General features: G+C 40.1%; 1 protein-coding gene across 1 annotated transcript; it reads right to left on the reverse strand.

Moving 5' to 3' along the window:
* Positions 1 to 7,607: 7,607 nt before the first annotated feature.
* LOC127654485 (G protein-activated inward rectifier potassium channel 1-like) lies at positions 7,608 to 25,442 on the reverse strand. The gene is made up of 3 exons (XM_052141706.1): positions 24,180 to 25,442; positions 22,254 to 22,470; positions 7,608 to 10,652 (listed from the first exon to the last, which is right to left on the reverse strand). Exons 1-3 carry the CDS (start codon positions 24,858 to 24,860, stop codon positions 9,928 to 9,930), a joined length of 1,623 nt encoding a protein of 540 aa, XP_051997666.1. The 5' UTR covers positions 24,861 to 25,442; the 3' UTR covers positions 7,608 to 9,927.
* Between the last annotated feature and the right edge of the window lie 1,158 nt (positions 25,443 to 26,600).

The raw sequence follows: 26,600 nt of genomic DNA on the forward strand, positions 1-26,600 counted from the left end.
CTTTGGATAAAAGCGTCTGCCAAATGCATAAATGTAAATGACATATTTTTTATTAATTAAATATTACTTGAACAATAACATTTAAATAGAGAATCTGTGTCATACTATACTAACATTACCTTAACTGAAATAGTTATTCACATGTGAAAATCAAGTTAAAGGGACAGTTCACCTAAAAATAAGTATTCTCTCATCATTTACCTCATGTCATCCCAGATGTGTTTGACTTTCATTCTTTTGCAGAACACAAATGAAGATATTTAGAAGAATATCTCAGTTCTGTAGGTGCCAAACGTTTGAAGCTCCAAAAGCACATAAAGGCAGCATAAAAGTAATCCAGTGGTTAAATCCAAATCTTCAGAAGCAACATTATAAGTGTAGATGAAAAAACAGATAAATATTTAATTCATTTTTTATTATAAAACCACAATTTCACATTCTTCTTTTGTTTTTGGCAATTTACGTTCTTCATGCATATCGACACCTACTGTGAAAGGAGGGGAATTAATAGTAAAAAGGACTTAAATATTGATCTGTTTCTCATCCACACCTATCATATCACTTCAGAAGACATTAAACAATATTAATCACTTTTATGCTGCCTTTATGTGCTTTTTGGAGCTTCAACATTCACTTGCATTGTAAGGACCTACAGAGCTGAGATATTCATCTAAAAATCTTAATTTATGTTCTGCAGAAGAAAGAAAGTCATACACATCTGGGACATCATGTGTGTGAGTAAATGATGAGAGAATTTACATTTTTGGGTGAACTATCCCTTTAAGTAAACTTGACTAAAATGACGTAATTACTCAATCAGTTGAATAAAGCCAACTTATTAGGGTTTTCAGTGTAGTCACTCCTAGGTTGATTCCCCCGAAACACTGACTGTGTGGCGCTATCAAAACATTGCTCTGTTTGTTTGAGCATTCCAACCAATCTGACAAAGCAACTTAACCAATGGCATACATTTAGGCCAGTACTATCTGTTTTTTATACCAATGGCAGATGGGTGGCATATTCCTGCCATGGTGTGGGTGAGAAACAGATCACAATTTAAGTTTTTTAAACTCTAAATCTACACTTTCACTTTTACATCTGAAAGTCACACGTGCTTCCTGTTTAAGTTAAAGTGGATAATTAGAGTAAAAAGGGACTTAAATATTTATCTGTTTCTCACCCACACTTATCATATCACTTCAGAAGACATGGATAAAACCACTGGAGTCGTATGGATTGCTTTTATGCTGCCTTTATGTGATTTTTGGAGCTACAAGGTCTGGTCACCATTCACTTGCATTGAATGGATCAACAGAGCTGAGATATACTTCTACATTTCTTCAATTGTGTTCTACAGAGAAAAGTAAGTCACACACATCTGGGATGGCATGAGGGTGAGGAAATGATGAGCGAATTGTCATTTTTGGTTGAACTATCCCTTTAACTTTCTCAAGCGGCAGAGGGCACCAAAGACATTATAATGTGGTCGTCGAAGTTGGAGAAAATCACATTGGTTAGAAACTGAAATCAGAGAGCTGCGTTACCTAGCAACGGCTCCCATACTGTACTCCGGCTCCAAGTGCCTGGCTGCCTTCAACTCTGGCGCTGTTTCTATTTCTGTTGTAGCGTTGCAGTCGCTGTCTGCTAAAACATTCATAGTGCAGTCCTCTTAGCATGTGGCCTCTGCGGCAATGTTTCAGTTTGAAGCTCTACCCAAAGCACCGCAGTGTGATACTGACAAATGGCGTGTCAAATGATGGGTGACAGACCAGTTAATCATGGGCTGCCGTCTCCGGGGACGTGCTGACAGAGTCTGCTGTAATGGATGTTATTATGGCCAGTGACATGACAACTGCGACCTCGTGCATGCATGTGTTTCCTTCAAATCAATTGTTAAAACAGGTGTCGAGAAAATGTGATAATGTTGGTTTCTCACATGCTTTCTTTATGAGGGAAAGAGGAGGGAGAGGATGGAGAGAGCGTCAGAGGGAAATGAGAGTTGCATAAACTGTCACAGTGATGAGATCTTATCATTATGGCTCCAGATATGCCGAGGCTGCCGTTAGGCCATGACCAGGTTTAACGCCCCCATGATTCCACATGAACAGCTTTTCCAAATGCAAACATGTGTATGAAAGTGGTCCAGTGCACAATGGTGCATCACTTTTTCAGTATCTGTCAATGTCAAGGCCTCTTGACCCATGGGCACAAAGGTAAACTGGTGAGTGAACACATTGCACAATGCCTCAGAAAAATGGATTGTCCTTGACACCCACACAGTTATTGCAGTCCAATAACGAAATGCTTTTTTTTAGCTATTCACAGCCAGCCTCTTCTATGTTGTTGTTTTATGATTGTGAGTTGCTAATATTCACTCTTAAAAAAAATAGCCCATCTACAGAGAATAACATGCATACATAAACCCATCCATCAATCAGCCCTCCCATCCATTCATAAACCCACTCATCCATCTATCCATCCATAAACACACACACACACACACACACACACACACACACACTCACTCACTCATTCATCTATCATCCATAAACCCTCCCACCCATCCATCCATCCATCCATCCATAAACACACACACACACACACACACACACACACACACACACACACACACACACACACACACACACACACTCACTCACTCACTCACTCACTCACTCACTCACTCACTCACTCACTCACTCACTCATTCATCTATCATCCATAAACCCTCCCACCCATCCATCCATCCATCCATAAACACACACACACACACACACACACACACACTCACTCACTCACTCACTCACTCACTCATTCATCTATCATCCATAAACCCTCCCACCCATCCATCCATCCATCCATAAACACACACACACACACACACACACACACACTCACTCACTCACTCACTCACTCACTCACTCACTCACTCACTCACTCACTCACTCATTCATCTATCATCCATAAACCCTCCCACCCATCCATCCATCCATCCATAAAACACACACACACACACACACACACACACACACACACACACACACACACACACACACACACACAAACACACAAACTCATCCATCCATTCATCTATCATCCATAAACCATCCCACCCTCCCATCCATCCATACATAACCCCCCCACCCACTCATCCATCCATCCATCCATAACCCCCCACCCACCCATCCATCCATCATCCATACATAACCCCCCACCCACCCTCCCATCCATCCATCCATCCATCCATCCATCCATCCATCCATCCATAACCCCCCCACCCACTCATCCATCCATAACCCCCCACCCTCCCATCCATCCATCCATAACCCCCCACCATCCCATCATTCCATCCATCCATCCATAACCCCCCCACCCACTCATCCATTACCCCCCACTCATCCATCCATATCCCCCCCACTCATCCATCCATAACCTCCCCACCCACTCATCCATCCATCCATACCCCCACTCAACCATCCATCCATAACCCCCACCCTCCCATCCATCCATCATCCATACATACATAACCCCCACCCACTCATCCATCCATAACCCCCACCCACCCACTCATCCATCCATCCATACCCCCACTCATCCACTCATCCATCCATCCATCCATAACCCCGCCACCCACTCATCCATCTGTCCATCCATCCATCCATAACCCCCCACCCTCCCATCCATCCATAACCCCCCCACCCACTCATCCATCCATCCATCCATAACCCCCCCACCCACTCATCCATCCATCCATCCATAACCCCCCACCCATCCATCATCCATACATAACCCCCCACCCACCCTCCCATCCATCCATCCATCCATCCATAACCCCCCCACCCACTCATCCATCCATAACCCCCCACCCTCCCATCCATCCATCCATAACCCCCCACCCATCCATCATCCATACATAACCCCCCACCCACCCTCCCATCCATCCATCCATAACCCCCCACCATCCCATCATTCCATCCATCCATCCATAACCCCCCACCCACTCATCCATTACCTCCCCACTCATCCATCCATATCCCCCCCACTCATCCATCCATATCCCCCCCACTCATCCATCCATAACCTCCCCACCCACTCATCCATCCATCCATACCCCCCACTCAACCATCCATCCATAACCCCCACCCTCCCATCCATCCATCATCCATACATACATAACCCCCCCACCCACTCATCCATCCATAACCCCCCACCCACCCACTCATCCATCCATCCATACCCCCCCACTCATCCACTCATCCATCCATCCATCCATAACCCCGCCACCCACTCATCCATCTGTCCATCCATCCATCCATAACCCCCCACCCTCCCATCCATCCATAACCCCCCCACCCACTCATCCATCCATAACCCCCCACCCACCCACTCATCCATCCATCCATCCATACCCCCACTCATCCATCCATCCATAACCGGTCCTGCTTGACCCGCTACAAGCAGGATTTGAACCAGCATCTCCAAGGCGGGTGCGCTAATGAGGAGGCTAAAGGCTACAGCCCCTAGCATCAGTTGCTAGTGCACCTCTTGAGGCAAGTGGAGTGAGGTTTACACATACTGCACAACTACTTACCAGCTGGCTACTGTTACACATCCATCCACCCATCAATCCAAGAATCTACATGCAGCTCTTTTTCATACAATAACATTTTGCAACTACATAAGGGGGAGTAAATAATTAAATCATTTTCACATTTGTGTGAACTATTTGTTTTAAAGTTGTATCTAAGGGTGTTCATATTTATGCAATAATTGAAAGGTGTACTCAATATTTTTTCCCCATTAAAAACATTTTACACCTAAAGAAATGAATTGCACCCACCCACTCATGTAACATATGCATAAAATCATGAGCACTCACATGAGATGAAGACTCTAGTCATATCAGTAACCTTATAAAAGCGGTTTTATTCTACATGGGGCAGGGGCGCCCTCATGGGGGCTGCCATTTTAGAATCACATGACCATCTGAATACTACAACGCTTAATCTCAGTAACCGCCTTGTTATTGGACACTTTCACTCTTGATTGTGAATAGTGAATTTCTACAATGGCATGTGCAACTGAAAACTATTGATTTTTACTATATATATATATATTTGACTATATTACTATATATTTACTGAGTGTATGTTTAAAGAGACAATTTAAAACCAATGATAGAGGAATTGGATCTAAAATATGTGTATTGTATCACATGTCATCCATACACACATAGGATCCAGTACACTGTTTGTGCTGCAATGCCACCAGTGATCTATTATACGTCTTATTTGTAGAATGTACCTTTAGTTTAGAGTAACAATTTTGATCAATCCTTTTCATTCACCTAATCTTAAAAATGGTAGCTACTACTGAAATCAGAGTAGTTAAACTACTCATCTAACTGCTCTACTGTACCGTATACATCATCTAACTACCAGCTCCTCTTTTCTTTCATTCTATAATCTTGATCAAGCATTCAGTTGGGTTGACAATCTGCCTCAAACTGTCACAATGTCCATCACCTGGATACAACAAGCTGATAAATGACACACTTCTTCTGAAACACACCTCAGAACAGACGGCAAGTTGTCCCTGCAGGGAACGTCCACTCACATATAAAGCATCCTGTTCTTTCCACACACCAATCCTGTCCTTATGTTGAGCAAATCCCATCCGGTGCCAACTTTGAGAGCTACACTAGAAAAGTGGCTCTGGACTCTTCTTTTATCACATGTGCCTGTCTCCCCAATTAACCGGTAAAATTGCTTTTGAAAAGAGCATGATGAAATTTCTCCCATGATCTGATCTGTACAAATTGCACAGATAAATGCACGCATTTGACCCAGATGTCTGGAGATTTGCACCATCTTCGAAATAACAAGAATTTGATGGGGAGGTTGTGAACAAAGGCTTGGTCTTTGATTCTCTATAATTATGGGCAAGAGCCTGTTTCTATCTTCTCCATCAGAGTAGTTCACTTCAAATGTGAGTGATTTAATTTTCCCCATCTGAGAGCAGAAACAATTTAAGAACTCATTAATGGTTCTTTGGCAGCACATTCATTTAGCTAATCCTATATAGGATGGGATTAAATCAGTTGATGAAATGAAACAAGGAGCGTTTGACATCGGACTGCAGGGGGAAATAAATGAAAAGGGATGGCAGGTTCTGAGAGATCAGCCGGTCAGAGGATGGTTATGGATGGTCTTTAAGCAGTGCACGCTGACCTTCATGAACCTCTTCTTTTCATCTGGTTCTGACAGTTGGTGACAAGATAATATTCTCGCTATATTTCACCCTCTCCCTTTCAAACCCACAAACACACACACATTTTCATAATTAACTTCCTGCTGATAGAAGTTCAGGATATTAGTCCCCTGTGGAGAAGTAATGTGTTAATGTTTCTTGGGAAAGCCATATCGAGGGATTCATTGAACATTGAACTGCGAGGAGCCCCTGCAGCTTTCATATCCAACGCCTCAGACTTCACATGGTCTCTTCCACAAATCTCAAAGTGTCTGTGCCAGATGCAAGCAAGTTCAAGTTACCATCGGCAAACACTAGGCACGAAAAGAACAAAAATCTGCATAGCTGGTAGATCGACGGGAATGTCGTACATGGAAATGTCAAACCTGCCCATTCATCACTAAAAGAGCTTTGTTAATGTGATAGTTGACCCCATAAGTGACAATTACGTCATTATTGTTTCGATTTGAGAGCTATAGCGGAGGGTAAGATTTCAGATTTAATTTCAGATTTCAACTAATTCTTTAGAAGACTTTTAGAGTACATTTGGGAGCTTGACAGACCCTATTCACTATTCATATTCATTATATGGAAAAGAGGAATGTGAAGCATCTTGCCAAACATCTTTTGTGTTCGGTGGAAAAACAAAATAACGTGGGTTTGCAACATGGTCACTCCGGAAGTCGGCATGTTGTTTCCGAGAGGATCGGCCACATTATGACGACTCACTGACAAGCAGCATCTGCAGTCAGACATTTCTGCATTGGCTCCAGGGTTTTTACTCTTTTTCTGTGGAAAGGGTGTTACGTCAACAGCGTGGGAGTCCCAGGTTTGGATCACGTTTGCATAATCAAGTCAGAGGTTGCACTTTTCCCTCTAAGATTACATTTGTACTCCAGTGATGGTTAGGTTTAGGTTGTGGGGTAGAGCTTTTAAAATGTTCAATCCTCTTCACTATATTACAGCCTGTACGGCTGAAAACAACTCGCATTTGGCGCCCCTCTGTGGACATTTCACACATGCACCCAACAACAGTTACCACTTTGGCCACTGGGGGCATTGTTTCAAATTTTGCTAAGCACAGACCAATTTTAGCTAAACAAAAGTAAATTTACAGGTTACCATTTCACTGTTAGATCAGTCTGAGTGTTGGTAAATAATGATATAACTAAAATTGGTGAACTAGCCTTAATCTAACTATAATCTATGAAATAATCTAAATCTATAAATAATCTAATCGATCAATCTTTCTGTGAGTTTTGTGGTATTTGTCAGTTCCAGTACATGGAGTACAAACAGGGTAATTTTTTGTATTTATTTATTTATTTTAAATATGGTAAATGTTTGTGTGTTATAAGGTTTTGCTGCACTGGAATACTGATTACAAATAGACATTTGTTTTTTATAGAATATAAAATGTTTCCCACATGGAAAATAGACAGTCCTTCAGAACAGCAGTAAAAGGACAGAAATCCCAAGGCTACTGAATCGATCCATGTGACTCCTCCAAAGAGCAGCATCAACACAGCAGGGTCAAACCAGATCAAACTGCTTTATTTGTGGGGAAGACCTCTGCCAATACTAATGAGCAGAAAGGCTTTAAACATAGGCCAGTCCACTCTGAACTTGGACTTACTGTGGTGATGGCTTCAGATGGACATTCATCCTTCAATAGCTTCCTCTTATAACAGACATATTAAACATCACAACACATTTACTACAGTATTATTAATCACTCCAACTGCTGTTCTCATATTTGTCAGAAGTAGAATAGAATCTATCGAGATAAACACAATAAGAAAACTGTCAAACCGTTTAACGTTAACGTAACACAAGGTACAAGATTTGTCCAGCCAGCGGTTTCACTGCAATTTATAATATTATTGCTTCGGTTTTCAAACACAAGAGTTTAACAAAGCCATAACAACGTTGACAAGTTCTTCAAAATCTAAAAAGCATGGTCAAACTGATATACACACATCCATTGTGCTCATTTCTGTCTTCGATGGGGGTTTTTCCCACTTTAACCCATCTGTCCACAATACTCAAGTTATTCAGGTCCAGAAAATATTTGAACGTTTCAATGTTTCAAGTTTAAAATGCTAAACGGAGAACAGCAAAAAACGATCATCGACAAACATCATATATAAACTCGGTTAAGTATTAGGAGCCAAATGTAGAATACTGTGCGATCCTAAAAGACTTGTTCTTCGACAGCTAAAGGTGTGTACACACTGCCTGCGACATCGCGCGAGACAGCGACTCCATCCCATTCATTTTCAATGAGAGCACAGCGACTTCCGGCGACACGAACTGTCGCGACCGTTGGAGACTAGATGTGGGCGTGTCCAGCGATGCGACAAAGTTGAGACAACAAGTTCAACTTTATTGAAATGAAGAGTGACTTACGGAAGCGACAGCCAATAGGAGAGAAGACGGGAGAGCTCACGTGATCCTTCTCTCTCTCTCTCTCTCTCTCTCTCAGCTCCTGTAGTAATGGAAAGATGGATGAAAGGATAATTCTTGCTGTTAGCAATTTTCCAGTGCTCTATGATATGTCTCTTCCCATGTACAAGGACATTTTTAAGAAAAATACTGCGTGGAAAGGTGTATCTGAGATCGCAGGGATTTTATGGACCCAGACAGACCGGCATTTGCGTTTTCGCAGCAGATAAACCGCCGCTATGGCAAACAGCACGCCTTGTTTCTCATTCATCTTTGATATAAAGCATTTTATGTACTGATTCCATTTATATTTAGTCTTTTCCCTCCAAAATGTTTGTTTTTAGTGGCAAGAAAAGAGATTTGCTGTCAACAGCAATGTAATGACATCCATGAGTGTCATTTATAAACGTTACTAGGCAACCAGTAGTGGGAACGCCCACTAGTGACTTCACCGCCAGCCACTGGCGACCTGCAGCGACAAAGTCGCTGGCAGTGTGTACGCACCTTAAGAAAAGCTTAAAAAGTGACAATTTAAAACTCCACATTGTCTAATTTCTTTATAAAATACTTGTCGACATTTGGGCTGTCCTGTTTGGTATTTTACAGTATTGTGTATCTGGCAACTTATAGTTAAGGCTTAATCTGCAACATGAGATAATCTGGCTAGATTATGAAATGATAGATCATGCAATAGATTACAAAAATGAAACATAACCTGAGTCATCCAAAAATTCATTACATTTCAGTAAATGCCCCAAAATGTTTAAAGACCAGAGCAACTGATCTCTCAATGTTTTATTGTGAACCACAATAACCAATCCATTGATAAAACCCCAAATGGCTAACTCAGGCTAATCGCCATTGGTTATAGTTGTCATGTATTATCAGGGATCACTGATATTGAACACTGATAATTGCATTGATGTTCTTTAAGATTTGAATATATAGTATAGGCAAGCCCCCAAGAGAAGTTGGGCTATTAGGCTAATATACAGTAAGACTATATACTGAATCATTGATAAATATCGTTATAGTATCTACTCCCTATAATTAGGTGTTGAAAAGGAATTCTTTCATGCTGTTTGTGGTTAAAACATGCCAGATTGTGCAGAGGATTAGCATTGATCTAATATTTGATCCATATATAAATGGCTATAATGTAGATTGTCCATTTTACTGCATTGCAATTTCAGAAGAGGTAAATGGGCAGAACATGTATATGCAGAAGTCTGTTCATTTAAAACTTAACCCCGTGAACCTCTCGGAATTCATTTTTCTCAGTTTGGGAGGCAAATGGCCATCCATTCTCCCTCCGATTCCGACTCCACCTACCCCAACCCCTCCAGCCAACCTTTGCAGTTTTGGGGGTAGATCTGTCACTGATTGGCTGATGGGTTCGACTCCGCCCACCAAGCCCATCTTAGGAGCTAGCCTGTCCTCCATGGGGCTAAATACAGAACTGGTTGGGTGAAGTCTCTCCTCTGCCACTCCTGGAGCTGAACTGATGCGCTGGAGTTTGACAGGCAGGTCGCCCAGGTTGTAGGTGATCTCCGAGCTCATGCGCAGAAGCTTTCGTGGCATCCCGTCCCGGATGAGGACATCCCGCCCTGTTAGCCTCTGAAGTTTGGCAGGCAGTTTGTTGGTGAGCATGGGGGTTGCTATATTGATGGTGCTCGTTTCTGCATCGCTCTGGAGTTCCAGACCCTCCAGGATGCCGCTGCCCTCCGTCACCCCGCCTGCACTGTGACACAGGGAGGGGGCTGTCAGAGGCGAGGACAGGAGCAAACTCTCCTCTTGTTCTTTAATGCTGTGTGGAGGTGTGGGAACCTCGAAAGTGCCGTGGAACTGTGAATAGTCCACCTTGAAGAAACCCTCCTCCAGAGAAATGACCGGGTAAAAACGGTGTCCCCACAGAACCTCGTCCTCTGTGTATGAGGTACGCGCCTGGCATGTCATACCTAGGATAATTAAAGAAACAAATGGTTATACTTTCTATGAAGCATTTTATAATGCATTACAAGACTTTTCTTAACGCATTATAATGCATGCTTAATGCCTTATAATAAACCTTATAATATGTTGTATTGTCTCATAAATAATTAAAAAGTAACAACAGTTATAATATGATATAATATTTGCCTATTTGTGGTTATAACTTTTAAGATTATGATGCATTATAACACATGATGAAACCTGCATTTATAATGCATTATAAGGGTATTCATAATGCATAATAATTTAAGCCTAATGCCTTTTAATAAACTTTCTTGTGACTTTGTTCATTATCAGAATGCAAATGAGTTAAAATACATACAGTGCCAGTGCTTAGCCTTTAGTAGAGCTGTTACTTTGTTCATTTTTGAGTGTTTCCTCTGAGGCCAATTTTAATTTGAATTCTTTTACTCTTCATACGTTTTGGGCTGCCGCCTGAAAATATCCACTCAAATTTAAATGCTCCCTGTTCACACACAGTGGACTAATTTCATAAAAATGGCCTCATTTTACGTTTTAAATAACATTGCATATGTTTACAATTTTATGATAAACACACACACACACACACACACACACACACACACACACACACACACACACACACACACACACACATATATATATAAATACATAAATAAAATAAAGTTTAAAATCATGCCATTTCAGTTCTGTGTCCTCTATTTTCAAGCAAAAGGTCTCATTTTATTCCACTGGATGGAAGTACTAGAAAAAATATTTTTTCCTCTGTCACCTTCCATTCCATTATACTGATCTGAAATGTAGGTGGTGCTCTAATGCATTTTACCCTCACATCGGCGCTCCCCCATAGACAAGAAGTCTTTTATTGAAGTGCTGAGAGCTTCCACACTGTTTTGTTGAATATCTTGGCTGCTGAGTTGTCTAGAAGCCCAATCTAGTGTGTCATTGGAAAGCAGAGAATCCCAGATTTACAGTGATGTGTAACATTTCATCTTCTATAGATGGGAACCCCATTTGCTGATGACTTGTTTCTCATACGTTTTCTACCGAAAATTAATATTTTGCTCAAAAGATGTTTGATACAAAATTGTATTATTCACCCAAGCAAGCTCACAAACAAGTAAACAAGTAATTTCTTTAACTCATTTTAAATGTAACAACCCAAGGTGATATAACGTTTGAGGCTATTCAGCAGTCATATCACCCTGTAGCTCAAAACTGTTTGCCTACTGAAACTAAGCAGTATGAGAGCTTTCATTTGATATATGACTTGTCTATTTAAGAGCTACGTGAAGGACTTTTATATTCAAAATATCTACAACGTAACCTCTAGGTGGGGCCTATTTGTGACACAAATGTTTCCCGGCCATATTTCAGGGTTCCAGACTGCGACCATTTTTTTGAGAATGTGCGAGTTCAAATTTTATGTGGTCGCATTTGTGCGAGTGGACGCTCGCGCAACAGAACGCCGTTGTATCAACAGCAGCTGCTGCAGTCCGTAACTTATGTTCAAAATGAACGAGTACATCATGAATCCGTTTTCCAAATCGTGTTTTTGACTTATCCTGAATCACTATGTTACGCCTATAATAAGTGTTTATATTCTGACTATTTTATCCCGGGCTCGGCTTGGCTGCGATGTTGCCCAGTGCCTGCGTGACTCGCCATAGACATTAACGGAGAGAAGTAGCTCCGGCTACAGTGTTCTTCAGCAAGAATCGTGCAGTTTATTTATAAACAACTTACACGTCACGCGCATTGCACACTGATGGTGAAACGCGCCAATTCCGAATTCACGAATTAAAATGAAAAGGTCAATTGCTGAATACTTTAAAAAACAAAGTGTGGAAGTCAAGGATGCTGGTTGAAAGGACCAGCCAACGAGCCAGCACACAGACACTACTGATGACGAGAGCACAGGTGCGGACAGGGAGGAACCGAGTGAGCAAAGGAAAAAGAAAAGGCACAACTTCCAGCAGCAATGGCTTAGACAGTACCCGTGGTTGTGATACGAGGCTAATGCCATGCATTGTTTGTACTGTAAACAGTGTGGCCCATCCATTGCAGGTCATTCTAAATTTGTTACAGGGTCTACGCATTTAAGATTGAGTCTATTAAACTGCACAATGAAAGCAAAATCATAAAACCTGTAGGGACCGGTGTGTCTCACTGAAACACCGAGCCCCTTCCTACGTCTTTTCAGCGGTTAGATGAGAGTAATCGCTCGACAGAGGAAAAGGAAATGATTATAAAATTTAACACTGCTTATAACATAGCAAAGAGGAACTCCCGTTCACAAAATTCAAATCAGAAATTATACTGATGAAAAAGAACGGGTTGAATGTTCATCCCACTTATGCCAACGACATGGCCTGTGCCCAATTTATAGGAGTGATAGCAGACAATCTCATGAAAAAAGACGGCTGAAAAAATTTCCTCCGGGGTTGAACAGCTGTGAAGACAGTAAAATTATATATCAAACATTAAAAAACATAAATGTTTTTATAATAGTTTTTTTTGATTTGATAGTTAAAAGATTAAAACATTTTGCTAACATGAGGTCTTGTGTCACTGTCAGTCTTTTTACATCAGTGCAAAACTAGGGTATGCAGATTGAGACCACTATTCATTAGCATGCATTGATTAATCCCATGGCATATGATTAAGACCAAATCATATGCTGGTGCGACCAACTGAGAAAGTTGGTAGCACCAGTGCAACCAGTGGAAAAGTTAGTCTGGAGCCCTGTATTTTGTTAGTTTAATATACTATATGCAAAAGTGATGGAGTTCTCTAGCTCAGATTCTAAGCTTTCAAATGATAGCACATACAGTATGTATGCCTGACTTATGCATCCAGGGACTTTAAGTGATAAAATGGCTTGCCATATAGCGCATCCCCACGGAGGGTGGCGGGTTCGCAGAGTTTGAGCTGATAACTCTTTTACATCTGAGATAATGTTATGTGGTTTTGTTGATTTCATGAAATATTTTATTCTCTAAGAATTACAATAAAAATGTTCAAAGCAAATGTGTTTTATAACCACTTCATAATATTTTATGGCTGCTCAACAGAAGACCCACTGTAGCTTTTATTACTTTATTTAAAGCAGACAAAGACCACTTATAGGTGATTATGACCACATTATAAAGCCTTTTGTATGTTTACAAGAAGACGTTGCATTTGTCATCTGATTTAAAGCGGTAAAAGGCCACTCATAAGTTTTAGGAAGATATTGTGCAGGTCAATACATGAAACTTATAATACATTATAACTTAAAATAAATGTGGATAAAATATAGTGTTGTTAGTGTGTTATAACACAGTATACTCATAAAAGATATAACCATAAATAGGTAAGTATTATATCATATTATAACTGTTGTAACACTTATTTCTGAGACAATACAACATATTATAAGGTTTATTATAAGGCATTATGCACACATTATAATGCGTTAAGAATACCTTTATAATGCATTATAAATACAGGCTTTTAAACAAATGAATTTAACAAGTGAACAGAGTGCTAACACAACAGAACGAAAGAGATGGAACATCATATTAATAAGGACAACAAGCTTTATTTGAGGTGAGTGTACTGTGTAGCACTTGTGTGACTAAAACTAATAAATGCATTACTGAGAGCACACACACACACACACACACACATACACACACACACACACACACACACACACATACACACACATACACACACACACACACACACACACAAGCAACATCTACAGTTGAGCAACACCCACGGGAACGTCTGTTCATGGTCCATTTGGCTGCATGAAAACAAAGGCTTTATCTGTAGGAAATTCATTAGATCTGTGTATCAACCACACCGACGAACATCCCTCCTTAATTAAAGCGTGCAATATAAAGAGCTCATTTTTATGAACCTCCTAACAACACATCATTGTACATCAGTCAATAGCACAGAATAAGATAAGATAATTGTCATCTGAAATGCAACAATGTAGATGACACTTGATGAGACAAGAGGAGGCACGATTCTTTCATCCAAAAACCTGCTTGTATATCGATAGCGTCTCTGGGAGAGGGGAGCAAAGGAGAGGAGAATTGAGGAGTTTGCAGAGGGGATACTGTGAGGACTTTGTTCTATACAGGGATTTGAGGACTAGGTTTTGGGCAGCTGGATGAAGGCTTAAAAGTGTTTTCGACAGAAGCAAGACTGCTGTGCTGTTCTCCTGACAGAAGGAAGCAGGCGAAGTGTAAAAAGAGACTGGGTGAGTCTGCTGCGGTTGCCAAACACACACCGCTGCATTACAAACTTTAAAGGGCCAACATACATTTTTGAAAGTCATAACAGATAACTATAATCCCCCTTTTCACTGCCACCCACGACCAGCAACACCTACACACTTTCACAACCACAAGCAAGGTTATCCTTCTTTACTACAGTCAAAATCCAGACTTTCCAAGATGACAAATCCTGGGCTTAGCAGAATAACATCATATAATTCATCTTATGAAATATTTAACAGGCTTTCTGCTGTTTGCTGGAAGGGGAGAAAGTAAGGGCTCGGCAAATTCGGCTTACGTAATCATTCCATATTCCTCCATTATGACAAATTTCTTTTCGGAATATGGGGGAAATGTTTGCGCACATTAAGACTCCACCAGACAAAAAAAGTAAATGATATCGCAAGACCCCGAAATCTAACAGTTATGAGAACGATTTATATTTCCGAGAGGGATAATCTGTTTCTATGGTGACCGTCATCAAGTGTTCGGTTCTGTTGCCACAGAGGTGCTCTGCCTGACCTGTTTCTGTCATCTCTTCTTCCCTACTCTTTCCTGATCCCACTTTCCACCTATTCCACCAGCCATCATTATCTTCATGACTCCCTCTCCGTTCCGTTCTCACACTCTTGATTTCTCTGGTTGTCTCTCTGTGATGTGAGAATAACAGTAAACTACTTTCTTGCTGCTCTGAACGGTAATTGACCATGCAGCCGGGCCCAATTCTCTCCCGTATCTCACTGACACACAGTGTGTGGTCCTGGGGGAATGAGGCAGTGCCTCTCTTTTGATTTACAGAGCCTCCTTGGGACAATAGCACAGAGCTGTTCTGTTTACTCTCACCGCTGCAACTGCACAAATAAAACTAAAAATTAATGTCAAGTGATAATGCCAATATATGTTGTTTTTTTCAAGAATAGATAGGTAGAATTTGTCCATGCTTCTCAATATGTAATAAGACACATTATATGAATAGTTCACCCAAAAATGTTTACTCACTGTCTCGTTGTTACAAACGTGAATGCTGTTATTTATTAATAGTTTCACTCAATCTGAGCATAGTCTGGTCATCTTTTGAGAGGGTGTTTGTAACGAAACCTGTCGAGAAAATGTCTTGGCCCTTTTTTTTTAACTCTAAAATCAAAAGAATCAAAAAATAAAATGATATTTTACATGTAGAAAATTAAGCCTATTTTTAGGGTCACTACAATATTTTACATTGTGACAGTTATGCACATATTATCCCCAAATAATCATTAACGTATATAAAAATATAAGACGGCCAGCATCTTTCGTACAGTTAAACAGTAAAAAATGACTCTAATGAGAATTATTATTGAAAACAATGGGAACAGTAGAAGTTTGTGCTCAAGTGTCACAATGCAAAAGAATCTTAATGATCCTTAATGGTGCAAAATGTAACTTTTGTATTATTATTATTGATTTAGGGGTTAATTATGACCTGGATATTTGATATCTGACAGGTTTCGTGAGAATCACTAAAGTGCTGGTTAACAATTCTTCAAAAATGTCAACTATTGTGTTTCACAGGAAATAGTTTTGAAACAATATAAGCAGCCTGAGCTGATGAAAATGACTTGACCATAGCAACATTTTTGCAAAACGAAGCTGCGCACTTCATTGCATGTTTCACTGCAATGTCCCAGTGAAATATCCAGTGGGGGCGCCAAAAGCGAGTGAAATGGTGTCGTAATCAGATGAGGTTTTTAAAGTGAACGTTAAACGGAGGTTTTAATGAGTAAAACATACCTTCCTAACCTAAAACCTAAACAATAGTGATCTAAAAGCAAATGAGAGGTAAACAAAAGACATCCGTACCCTTAACCAACACCTAAACCCAACCGATAGTCTCCTAAAAGTAAACACGACATGAAAAGCACATTTTTTGAAGCAACAACCTAATTTCATGTTGTTTCTATTACACTTTCGTCTCGCGTGTCAGGTCTTGGTCTGCAGAGTCTGATGTCTAAAGTAACACTCTGTCGCTACTGTGCAAGCTAATCGTGTTGAATTAAGTCGTACATTTAGGCGAGTCTGTAATAAAATGTATCGCTTTTCAAATGTTGCATTAGAGTAAAAGCGTTTTGAGTTTGTAAAAGTGTATCTTGTTTGTAATAGTGCAAAAATAAATGTTAATAAAGTCATAAACAGCCATTGTAGTCGTGATAAGTGTGAAAGTGAATAAAACGCACAGTTTTTGTAGCGCCTCTAGTGTTCATTTCACCAGGAGTCTGTGGCGAAACATAGAATGTGGCACGAAAAACTACGTAAATCATTGCATTTATTGACAGAAACACATTTCTGATGAATATTAACATCTTTTACAATGTGTTTAAATGTAAGACAGAGGCTTAAAGTCAACATAAAAATAAGACGGCATTAGCATCCCTGGCATTTTTAGGCATGATTCTTTGGTGCACACTGTTCCAAAATATATAAAAAAATTGTATATGTAATGTAATCTTAAAATAAAATTCAATAACTTGGCTTGCCTCTGAAACATCTTTCCTTTTCAGCTGACATCATCAATTTTATGGAGCGTTCACTTACAACGCAAAGATGCGAATAGACGTGAATCGATGCAAAATCGCTTCATTCGCGTATTCGCACGAGTTGACATTTTTCAATTTACAACAAGCGTTGTAGCGAAAACATATCAGCCTTGAGATTGTCCAGATGTCACTGACCTACTGACGAACTGATGTAGCAGCAGAAGAAATCTGGAAAAATCGATGTAAACATTGTTGTAGCGGTGTGTGGGCACCTGAAATTGTATGACACAACGTCCTACATGTACAGAAACCGGACGAAGAAAGATGGTAAATTCTGAAAATACGTGCGTCTACTTGATTCCAGCTATTGGTTGAACTTTACTATGAACCATGTCGTAGAAGCCCCGCCTCCTGTCCTTTTCCAGAAGAGAAGGGGAAATACTCGCGGGTTCGCGTTACTCAAACACAAACTTACTTAGTTTAAACACAAATGTATAATCCAGCAGTCAAACTCGCGACGAGCAATGTTGTATGTGAACGTACCGTTATTCACACGTCAGTACGTCAGTGACATCCGGACAATCTCAATGCTGATAGGCTTTCGCGACAATGCGTCATACGGATTTCTACGCAAATTAAGCGAATTTGCTTGTTCGAGTCGTGCCATTTGCTTCATTCGAGCCACCCGGAGCGTCTATTCGCATCTTTGCCTTGACTTTGTATGTAATCGCGCCACGTGAAACACTTGTTTCGTGTTGTATGTGAACGCACCATTACTCTATGAGCCCAACTACCCAACTCCATTCTAGTATGAAATGCCCACTGTACACAATTCAATCAATTCCTGTTGGGCCCTATTCCACATTTTTTATTTCCTGGCTGACATTTTCCACAAAATATGTTGGATTACATGTTTAATTAAACATGTTAAATTACAGGAGTTAAACAGCGTTTTATACAAAGACGTCACTTCCTTAACCAATGAAAAGTCCTAGAAATGGTCTACACACTTGTTTTAATGCAGTCTTCACTAAAATTGCTTAATAGTCAAGGTTCAAATGAATTTGACAAATTTTGGTCTTGGTTTGCAATGCATTAATATTTTCATTGGCTCGATATTTATGCTAGTTTCAAGATCTGTTGTCACATTTGCTTACCCCATTGGCAGATTATTTGCTTGATTTTATTAAATGCTATATTTAAGTGTTTTTCTCATATTTCTTTTTGGCAGTGTAATGTGAAAAGCTGTAAATAATTTGACAGATGTGGACGATGGCACAGCTGTCATGTTTATCTCATGGGCTTTTCTTCAGTGATTCTCTTTGGCCTTGAAGTCACTGCCTCTCTGCCTAAAGGAAGTTAATGTATTGATGTCAAATTCTCCTGTCCAAACAGACTATAATCCGGAAGATTAGAACCAAAGGACACAAGAACACCCACGCACAAACACACATGCATAACATATTTGCGCTGTATTCCCACATGCACATAACATAAACCTAGACATAATTAAAGGGCATAATTAAAACTGTCCAATTAATTATTTAATAGGTTGTAATTAGTATTTGATTTGTGCGACTGATAAACGCAAATTCCGTCTCCACACTTCAAACAGCCGGTGAGACTTTACTGTAAAGAGACCGCTTAAGAAGGGGCTGATTTAGTTGCTATGGCAACTGATTCACAATGGGGAGAACAGAGTGCTGACTAACTGTACATAAATCTGCTTTTTTTTTTTTTCTCTTTTCTTTTTTTACACACAAATATATTCACTTTCTGAGGGCGGAAAATTAAGATTGCTCATCGATGGATGTATCATCTCTGAGGAAGCCCGGATAGATAAATAATTGCATTTTTAATTTTGTTCCAATTAAATCAGACCATGGAAGCATGTGATACTAAGTGTATGGTTACTGATCAGTGTGTGTATAGACAGTGTGAATGTTGCAGAGGTTTATTGTTGTTGCCTATGATGCCTGTACATCCTTGTATCCATGTCGATCGATGTGTTTGATGCTGCAGGGTGGAAAAGTAAAGGTGAGCTGTGATTTGATTGACAGGTTGCTTAATCTCCAAGCATGCCAGACTACAGAACCATGAGGCAAAGAGCAAAACAAAAGACTAACTTTGTATATCATGTCTTACATAGCATGTCTCTCTCTCTCTCTCTCTCTCTCTCTTTGCTGCAGTAGACACCAACATTCATTCTTTTATATCATAAAAAGCTGATTTGCACCAAACTTGCTTCTACAGACTGAACACGTGTGTTAAACCACACTGCACAAATATTCTACTCTTGTACGGACAGAAGATGAACATAAAAAAATATGAATACTATACAATAAGGTTGCATTCGTTAACATTAATTATCTGCATTGAATAACATGAACTAACAATAAATTGACAGCATTTATTAATATTGGTTAATGGTACTTTTAACATAATACTAATACATTATAAAATATGAACTAACAATAAAAAACAGTATTTTAATTCATTAACAATAACCAAGATTAGAGCTAAAAAAGAAGAGCGTTTTATGTCAATTTATGACATCTAATGCATTTACTATGCTTGCATATAGATTATGGTAAAGTGCTACCGAAAACATAAATCAAAATATATTAAGAAAATAGACTTGGTTTCATTCTATTCATCGGTGGTTAAAGGGACACGTCACACAAAAATGTTTTAATTCTCTCATTATTTACTCACACTTACTCAGAAACAGATTCATATTTCAGTCCTTTTTTACTATAAATTCTCCTCCCTTCACAGAAATTTACGATATTTATGAAGAATGTGAATTGCCAAAAACAAAAGAAGAAAGTGAAAGTGGAGATTTATAGTAAAAAAGGACTTAAATATTGATCTGTTTCTCACCCACACCTATCATATCGCTTCTGAAAATATGGATTTAATCATTGGAGTTGTATGGATTACTTTTATGCTGCCTTTATGTGGTTTTTGAACCTTTAATGTTCTGGTCACCATTCACTTGCATTGTATGGACCTACAGAGCAGAGATATTCTTCTAAAAATCTTAATTTGTGTTCTGCAGAAGGAAGAAAGTCATACACATCTGGGATGGCATGAGAGTGAGAAAATATTGAGATTATTTTTATTTTTGGGTGAACTGTCCCTTTAAGATATGAAACGGCGCTCATGATTTGACCGAAAGGACTCAGGAATCTTCTCTTAACATTAGTTAATGCATTATGAACTGACATGAACTAACAATAAACAAATGTATTTTCATGCAGTAACCCTAACCAAGATTAATAAATGCTCATATATATATATATATATATATATATATATATATATATATATATATATATGTCTTCAAGAATGTTTCAATATACACTCACCTAAAGGATTATTAGGAACACCTGTTCAATTTCACATTAATGCAATTATCTAATCAACCAATCACATGGCAGTTGCTTCAATGCATTTAGGGGTGTGGTCCTGGTCAAGACAATCTCCTGAACTCCAAACTGAATGTCAGAATGGGAAAGAAAGGTGATTTAAGCAATTTTGAGCGTGGCATGGTTGTTGGTGCCAGACGGGCCGGTCTGAGTATTTCACAATCTGCTCAGTTACTGGGATTTTCACGCACAACCATTTCTAGGGTTTACAAAGAATGTTGTGAAAAGGGAAAAACATCCAGTATGCGGCAGTCCTGTGGGCTGAAAATGCCTTGTTGATGCTAGAGGTCAGAGGAGAATGGGCCGACTGATTCAAGCTGATAGAAGAGCAACTTTGCCTGAAATAACCACTCGTTACAACCGAGGTATGCAGCAAAGCATTTGTGAAGCCACAACACGCACAACCTTGAGGCGGATGGGCTACAACAGCAGAAGACCCCACCGGTACCACTCATCTCCACTACAAATAGGAAAAAGAGGCTACAATTTGCAAGAGCTCACCAAAATTGGACAGTTGAAGACTGGAAAAATGTTGCCTGGTCTGATGAGTCTCGATTTCTGTTGAGACATTCAGATGGTAGAGTCAGAATTTGGCGTAAACAGAATGAGAACATGGATCCATCATGCCTTGTTACCACTGTGCAGGCTGGTGGTGGTGGTGTAATGGTGTGGGGGATGTTTTCTTGGCACACTTTAGGCCCCTTAGTGCCAATTGGGCATCGTTTAAATGCCACGGCCTACCTGAGCATTGTTTCTGACCATGTCCATCCCTTTATGGCCACCATGTACCCATCCTCTGATGGCTACTTCCAGCAGGATAATGCACCATGTCACAAAGCTTGAATCATTTCAAATTGGTTTCTTGAACATGACAATGAGTTCACTGTACTAAAATGGCCCCCACAGTCACCAGATCTCAACCCAATAGAGCATCTTTGGGATGTGGTGGAACGGGAGCTTCGTGCCCTGGATGTGCATCCCACAAATCTCCATCAACTGCAAGATGCAATCCTATCAATATGGGCCAACATTTCTAAAGAATGCTTTCAGCACCTTGTTGAATCAATGCCACGTAGAATTAAGGCAGATCTGAAGGTGAAAGGGGGTCAAACACAGTATTAGTATGGTGTTCCTAATAATCCTTTAGGTGAGTGTATATTAGGAAATATACGTGTAAATCTATTGGCTCATTCATATGTGATGTGAATTGAATTGGGAATTGAGTGCATCGCTCTAGATCTACACTCTACATCTTTCCAGTCGTCAAATACAGGTTTGGAACATCAGCCAAATTCCTGCATCTGAGTATATTTGTAATGTCACAGAGCTATTATGTGTAACAATTCTGTGTTATTGTTAAAACTCACCAGTGGTCTCCACGATCCCCTCTAAGATAACCACAATCTCAAATTGCTCTGTCTGCATGGACCTCAGCGACAGGTCATAGAATGGGCTCTTGGAGTCAATCACGTGGCATATCGTCAAAGGAGACACCAAGAAGAGCTGGTCGGCTCCAGTACTGAAACCAACGTCCAATTCAAGTTGATCCAGAGGCAAAAACTCACCTTCAGGAGTTTGACGGGACTACAGAGGAGACAGAAAAATAGGATAGAAAAGGGAGATGATGAAGTGGTAGAGTGAGTGTATGTGTGTGTGAAAGAGAGAGCGAATAAATACTGATCCAAAAGGTAAAATTGCATGGTCACATGGTACAGATCATTAATTTGTCGATTGTTGCTGGCTAAAATTCATAGTCATAGGCAATGTACTTGTGTTAAGCCATATTGGCTTATCTCTGAATTTAAAGGGACAGTTCACCCAAAAATTCATTTCACTGAGATGGGAGGAGTCGTAACTTTCAACATGGCTGCGGAGAGTTCAGTTTCTGTACTGAATGCCAGATTTTAAATACAGCAAATTGTAAACGCTTGCAGTTTCTGTCATATTCATTTATGTACATTAGCAACCATTCTGTTGTACATTTTTGCCCTGTGACAATAGCTTGTATTTGACCAAAATCCCATTATATTGAGCAAGCTAACTGAGTGATATGTATCATGCTGTCAAAATAAAAGTTCCTCAAGAAATATGTATGAATGAACCTGGCGGAGTCAGTGTTTTCTGTTATTTCTGAGAACGAAGCACGTGAACACGACTTACTCGTAAATGCTGCTTCAGAAGAGATAAGTAGGATAATTCCGATAGCAAATGAGGCCTCATGCACAGAGAAAGTGTAGCTTGACTGTAAAATGTTTTTTAAATAAGGGCAGTGTAATTATAACTATTAAGCTGTTTTGATAGCATTAAACTTTATAAAGCACCCATACTATTTTCAGAAGCACCCTCAGCGATTTTTATGTAGAACCGGGCCTGTCATTAGAGGTGTTTGTTCATATGCTTGACGCACGCATGCGCACTCACATGTTCACGCGAGAACTACCGCGTGTGTACAACCGGAGGTTCTCGCCTAAATCGATAGACCTTTTTCACAGACTGCGATGACGCGTTTCTGCCTTATTTATCAGCGTAAATCTCACAAAAATTTTTATATGTAAATTTTTTTAAATATTGAGTGTATATTTATAACATTATTCTTTGTGTTAAATTACCCAGGAATTAGTTTTAAAAACTGAATTATCACCGCTGTGAGGGGGTTTCTATTACAGCTGCTGAGAGAGTGACAGTAAGTTTGGCATCTTCTCACATTTTACTGTCTTCATCCACCGCTCTCTATTTATTTCCTCTTCTGGAAAGTCATGCAAACGTAATAGTGGATTTTGTCTTTTGCTCTTGGAGCAAATGGGTAAGTGTAAATAATGTTTGCTGTGATCTCCCATTTACAGCTGTTGAGGTTTACCCTGCAAATGTTTACTTTCACGTCCCAAAACCCAGAGTGTGAAAAAGGTTTATTGTATCGCTTCAGAAAATGTTTTCTAAGCTTGAAAGTTTTGGACCCCATTGACTTACATTGTATGGACAAAAAGACCTCATTGATAGCAACATCCTTCAAAAAAATAAAGAAAATGCTTGTTTGTGTTCTGCATTAGAAAGTCATACGAGTTTGAGATGGCATGAGGATGCTTATATGATGAGAAAATTATTTTGGGTGAACTATATTCCTTTAACATGCAAGAATGAACCAAAACTTGAACCTTTCAGATATTCATGTGTATCCATGTGTTTGCATCCATATGTATGAGATCTAATTATGTATTAAATAACCTCCACATAATCCCTGCTGTGTGCTCGACTTTTATCTCTTAGTGTTTAATTGGAAACAGTTCTTCACTCACTTTGAGTAGTTTGCAGCGTATTTGCGCGGAGACCATATGGCTGTTCCGCAGGTTACCGACGCGGAACATGAGGGTCAGTTTGCCGTCGCGCATGGATATTGCTGCGTGCTCGCTGAACATCAGCGTCTCTGCCCGTTTCTTCGGCTGGGACATCTTGATGAACATGCAGCCGATGAGAAAAGCATCCACTATAGACCCCAGGATGGACTGGAAGAGGAACAGAATGATGCCCTCCGGACACTTGTCTGTAATGTACCGGTAACCGTAGCCGATAGTGGCCTCGGTTTCGATGAAAAAGAGAAAAGCGGAGGGAAAGTTGTGCACATTGGCCACGCACGGTGTGTACTTATCATCGTGGGCCTGGTAAAGGTCTCCACGTATAAAGGCAATGATCCACCACATCGAGGCCATGAAGAGCCACGCCACCGTGTAGGTAAGGATGAAAATGAACAGATTCCAGCGCCATTTGAGGTCCACGAGAGTGGTAAACAGGTCCGACAGGTACCGGCTGGTTTCTCCTCCCAGGTTCCCGTGCTGGACGTTACAGCGGCCGTTCTTGTCCACAAAGCGCTGACGTTTCTTTCTCTTCTCGGGGGCCGCCTGGTTGAACCCGCCGCCGCTGGACGAGGTGGTCACCACCTGATAATCGTCCCCAAATTTCTTCCGCAACGCTGACATCATTCACCCCAAAAGTTGTCCCGAAATATATCAGTGTTTTTGCGCGTTTGTTCAGGACTAAATATGTTCGTCTTTCCTCACACCTCAAGCACACAACTCTCCCTCATTTCTGAGCAGATTATTAAAAAGTCACAATCTGGAGCGAGTTTATTCTTTTTAGGAGCTTCTCCGCGCGTCTCTCAACAATAGCGCGCTTCTCTTGGGATGGAGCGACGCAGAGCTCCTTCTCTTCTCCAAATCCACATAACTCAAGAATACTCACTCAGCCGAGGCTGTAAAAGGTGGAAACATACGGCTCTGAGTCATTTGTAATCTCAGATTGGTTTGGCGCAGTCTAGCACTTGTGCGTTGGCACCCTCTTCCACCTTCATTCACTCCTCCTGTTTCACCAGGTGTACTCCAATTTGAAAAGACGCCCCAAGGATCTTGTCCAAGTCTTAACTCACCGCCTCTGCCGTTCCTCGCAGCTGGCATGCGCTGAGATCTGTCATCTGATGTTTATTCACTGTTCTCGGTTACTGCGCACTGCGCGCCTCCTGCTCTGAAACTCCATCTCCAGCCCCGTCAAATAAGGGAAACTTATCTGAGAGATGGGAGGGAGGGATGAACACGTGTTCTTGTGTTGGGAACATCCTTTTTTTTTTTTTGCTGTGCTTGTAATATGTCTGTCTGTACAGTGTTACACATAACGCAATCTCTGCAAGGCATGTGTATTTGCAATGTATCCGAAAATAATTCATATCCAGCCTTTAATACAGTTGGCCTTCATGGGTCACAATGACGCATGAAGAAGATATGAAGTGATTAAAATACATCATGACAATACATCATGTCTGATAAAGCAGGGGGAACAAGTTCTCTAACACAAAATGCATTCTTCATCTGATAAACCTCCAAAAGCACACTTTTGCTCATGACCCAGCATTAAATGTCATTTTCTGACAATATCTCGAAGAAAAGCCTTTGCTAACATAGGCTAAACCTTATTGGACATCTGTGTGCCATCTTCCAACTCTGAGGTTCCCCATCTCTTCCTCTTTCAAGCTAGGCAGAGTGCTAGAAGATAAGGGCACTATTAGTGTGTTATTTTTGAGTCATGTGAATCACTCCCGGTCTGTAATGGACTGACTCTGCTGCTCTGTAGGTGTCAGTGCTATCCACATTAGAAGACTGTTACAGAACGTCTTCAGGTAAATCTTCCCCTCTCACTACCTCACATCAGATCTTTATATGTGTATTAGGGGTTGCACATTCAAATATTCAGAGGGTGTGCATGTGGTGTCATGTTTTGCCTACATTATGTGGACCTAATGTTCCCAAAGGGATAGTAAAACCTGAAATCTCCCATCAGTCACAGCAAAGAAAATGGCATAGAAAATACTAAATAATGTCTTAGTGAAAATGAATAAATGAATGAATAAATAAAATAAAATAAAAATTATTCAGTGAGGTTTATATTAAGGGGTCGGGGAATGAATATGTAATTAGTGCATTCATTGGAAAATCCCCACCGTGAAAAAAACACACAAAAATGTTCCCTTTTTTATGGGTTTATAAAGGGGTTCATTAATGAATAATAACTAATATACAATGACCGATAACTCTTTGAAAAAACTAATAACATTATAAATCATTGATAATAGGTTACAATAAAATGCTTAAAAAGGGCGACTTCCAAGCATTACCTGCCAAATAGTGTCATTTTTCCTCACGTTATAAATGCTTAATAACATCTACATTGTT

The sequence above is a fragment of the Xyrauchen texanus genome, chromosome 13 (assembly GCF_025860055.1).
Source record: "Xyrauchen texanus isolate HMW12.3.18 chromosome 13, RBS_HiC_50CHRs, whole genome shotgun sequence".
Taxonomy (NCBI): domain Eukaryota; kingdom Metazoa; phylum Chordata; class Actinopteri; order Cypriniformes; family Catostomidae; genus Xyrauchen; species Xyrauchen texanus.

Excerpts from the sequence above, each read along its gene's own strand:
- LOC127654485 (XM_052141706.1), bottom strand. The coding sequence starts at position 24,860 with ATGATGTCAGCGTTGCGGAAGAAATTTGGGGACGATTATCAGGTGGTG. Across the intron at positions 22,471-24,179 it reads TACGCTGCAAACTACTCAAA|TCCCGTCAAACTCCTGAAGG; the intron begins GTGAGTGAAGAA and ends TCTCCTCTGTAG. Across the intron at positions 10,653-22,253 it reads GGGGATCGTGGAGACCACTG|GTATGACATGCCAGGCGCGT; the intron begins GTGAGTTTTAAC and ends TAATTATCCTAG.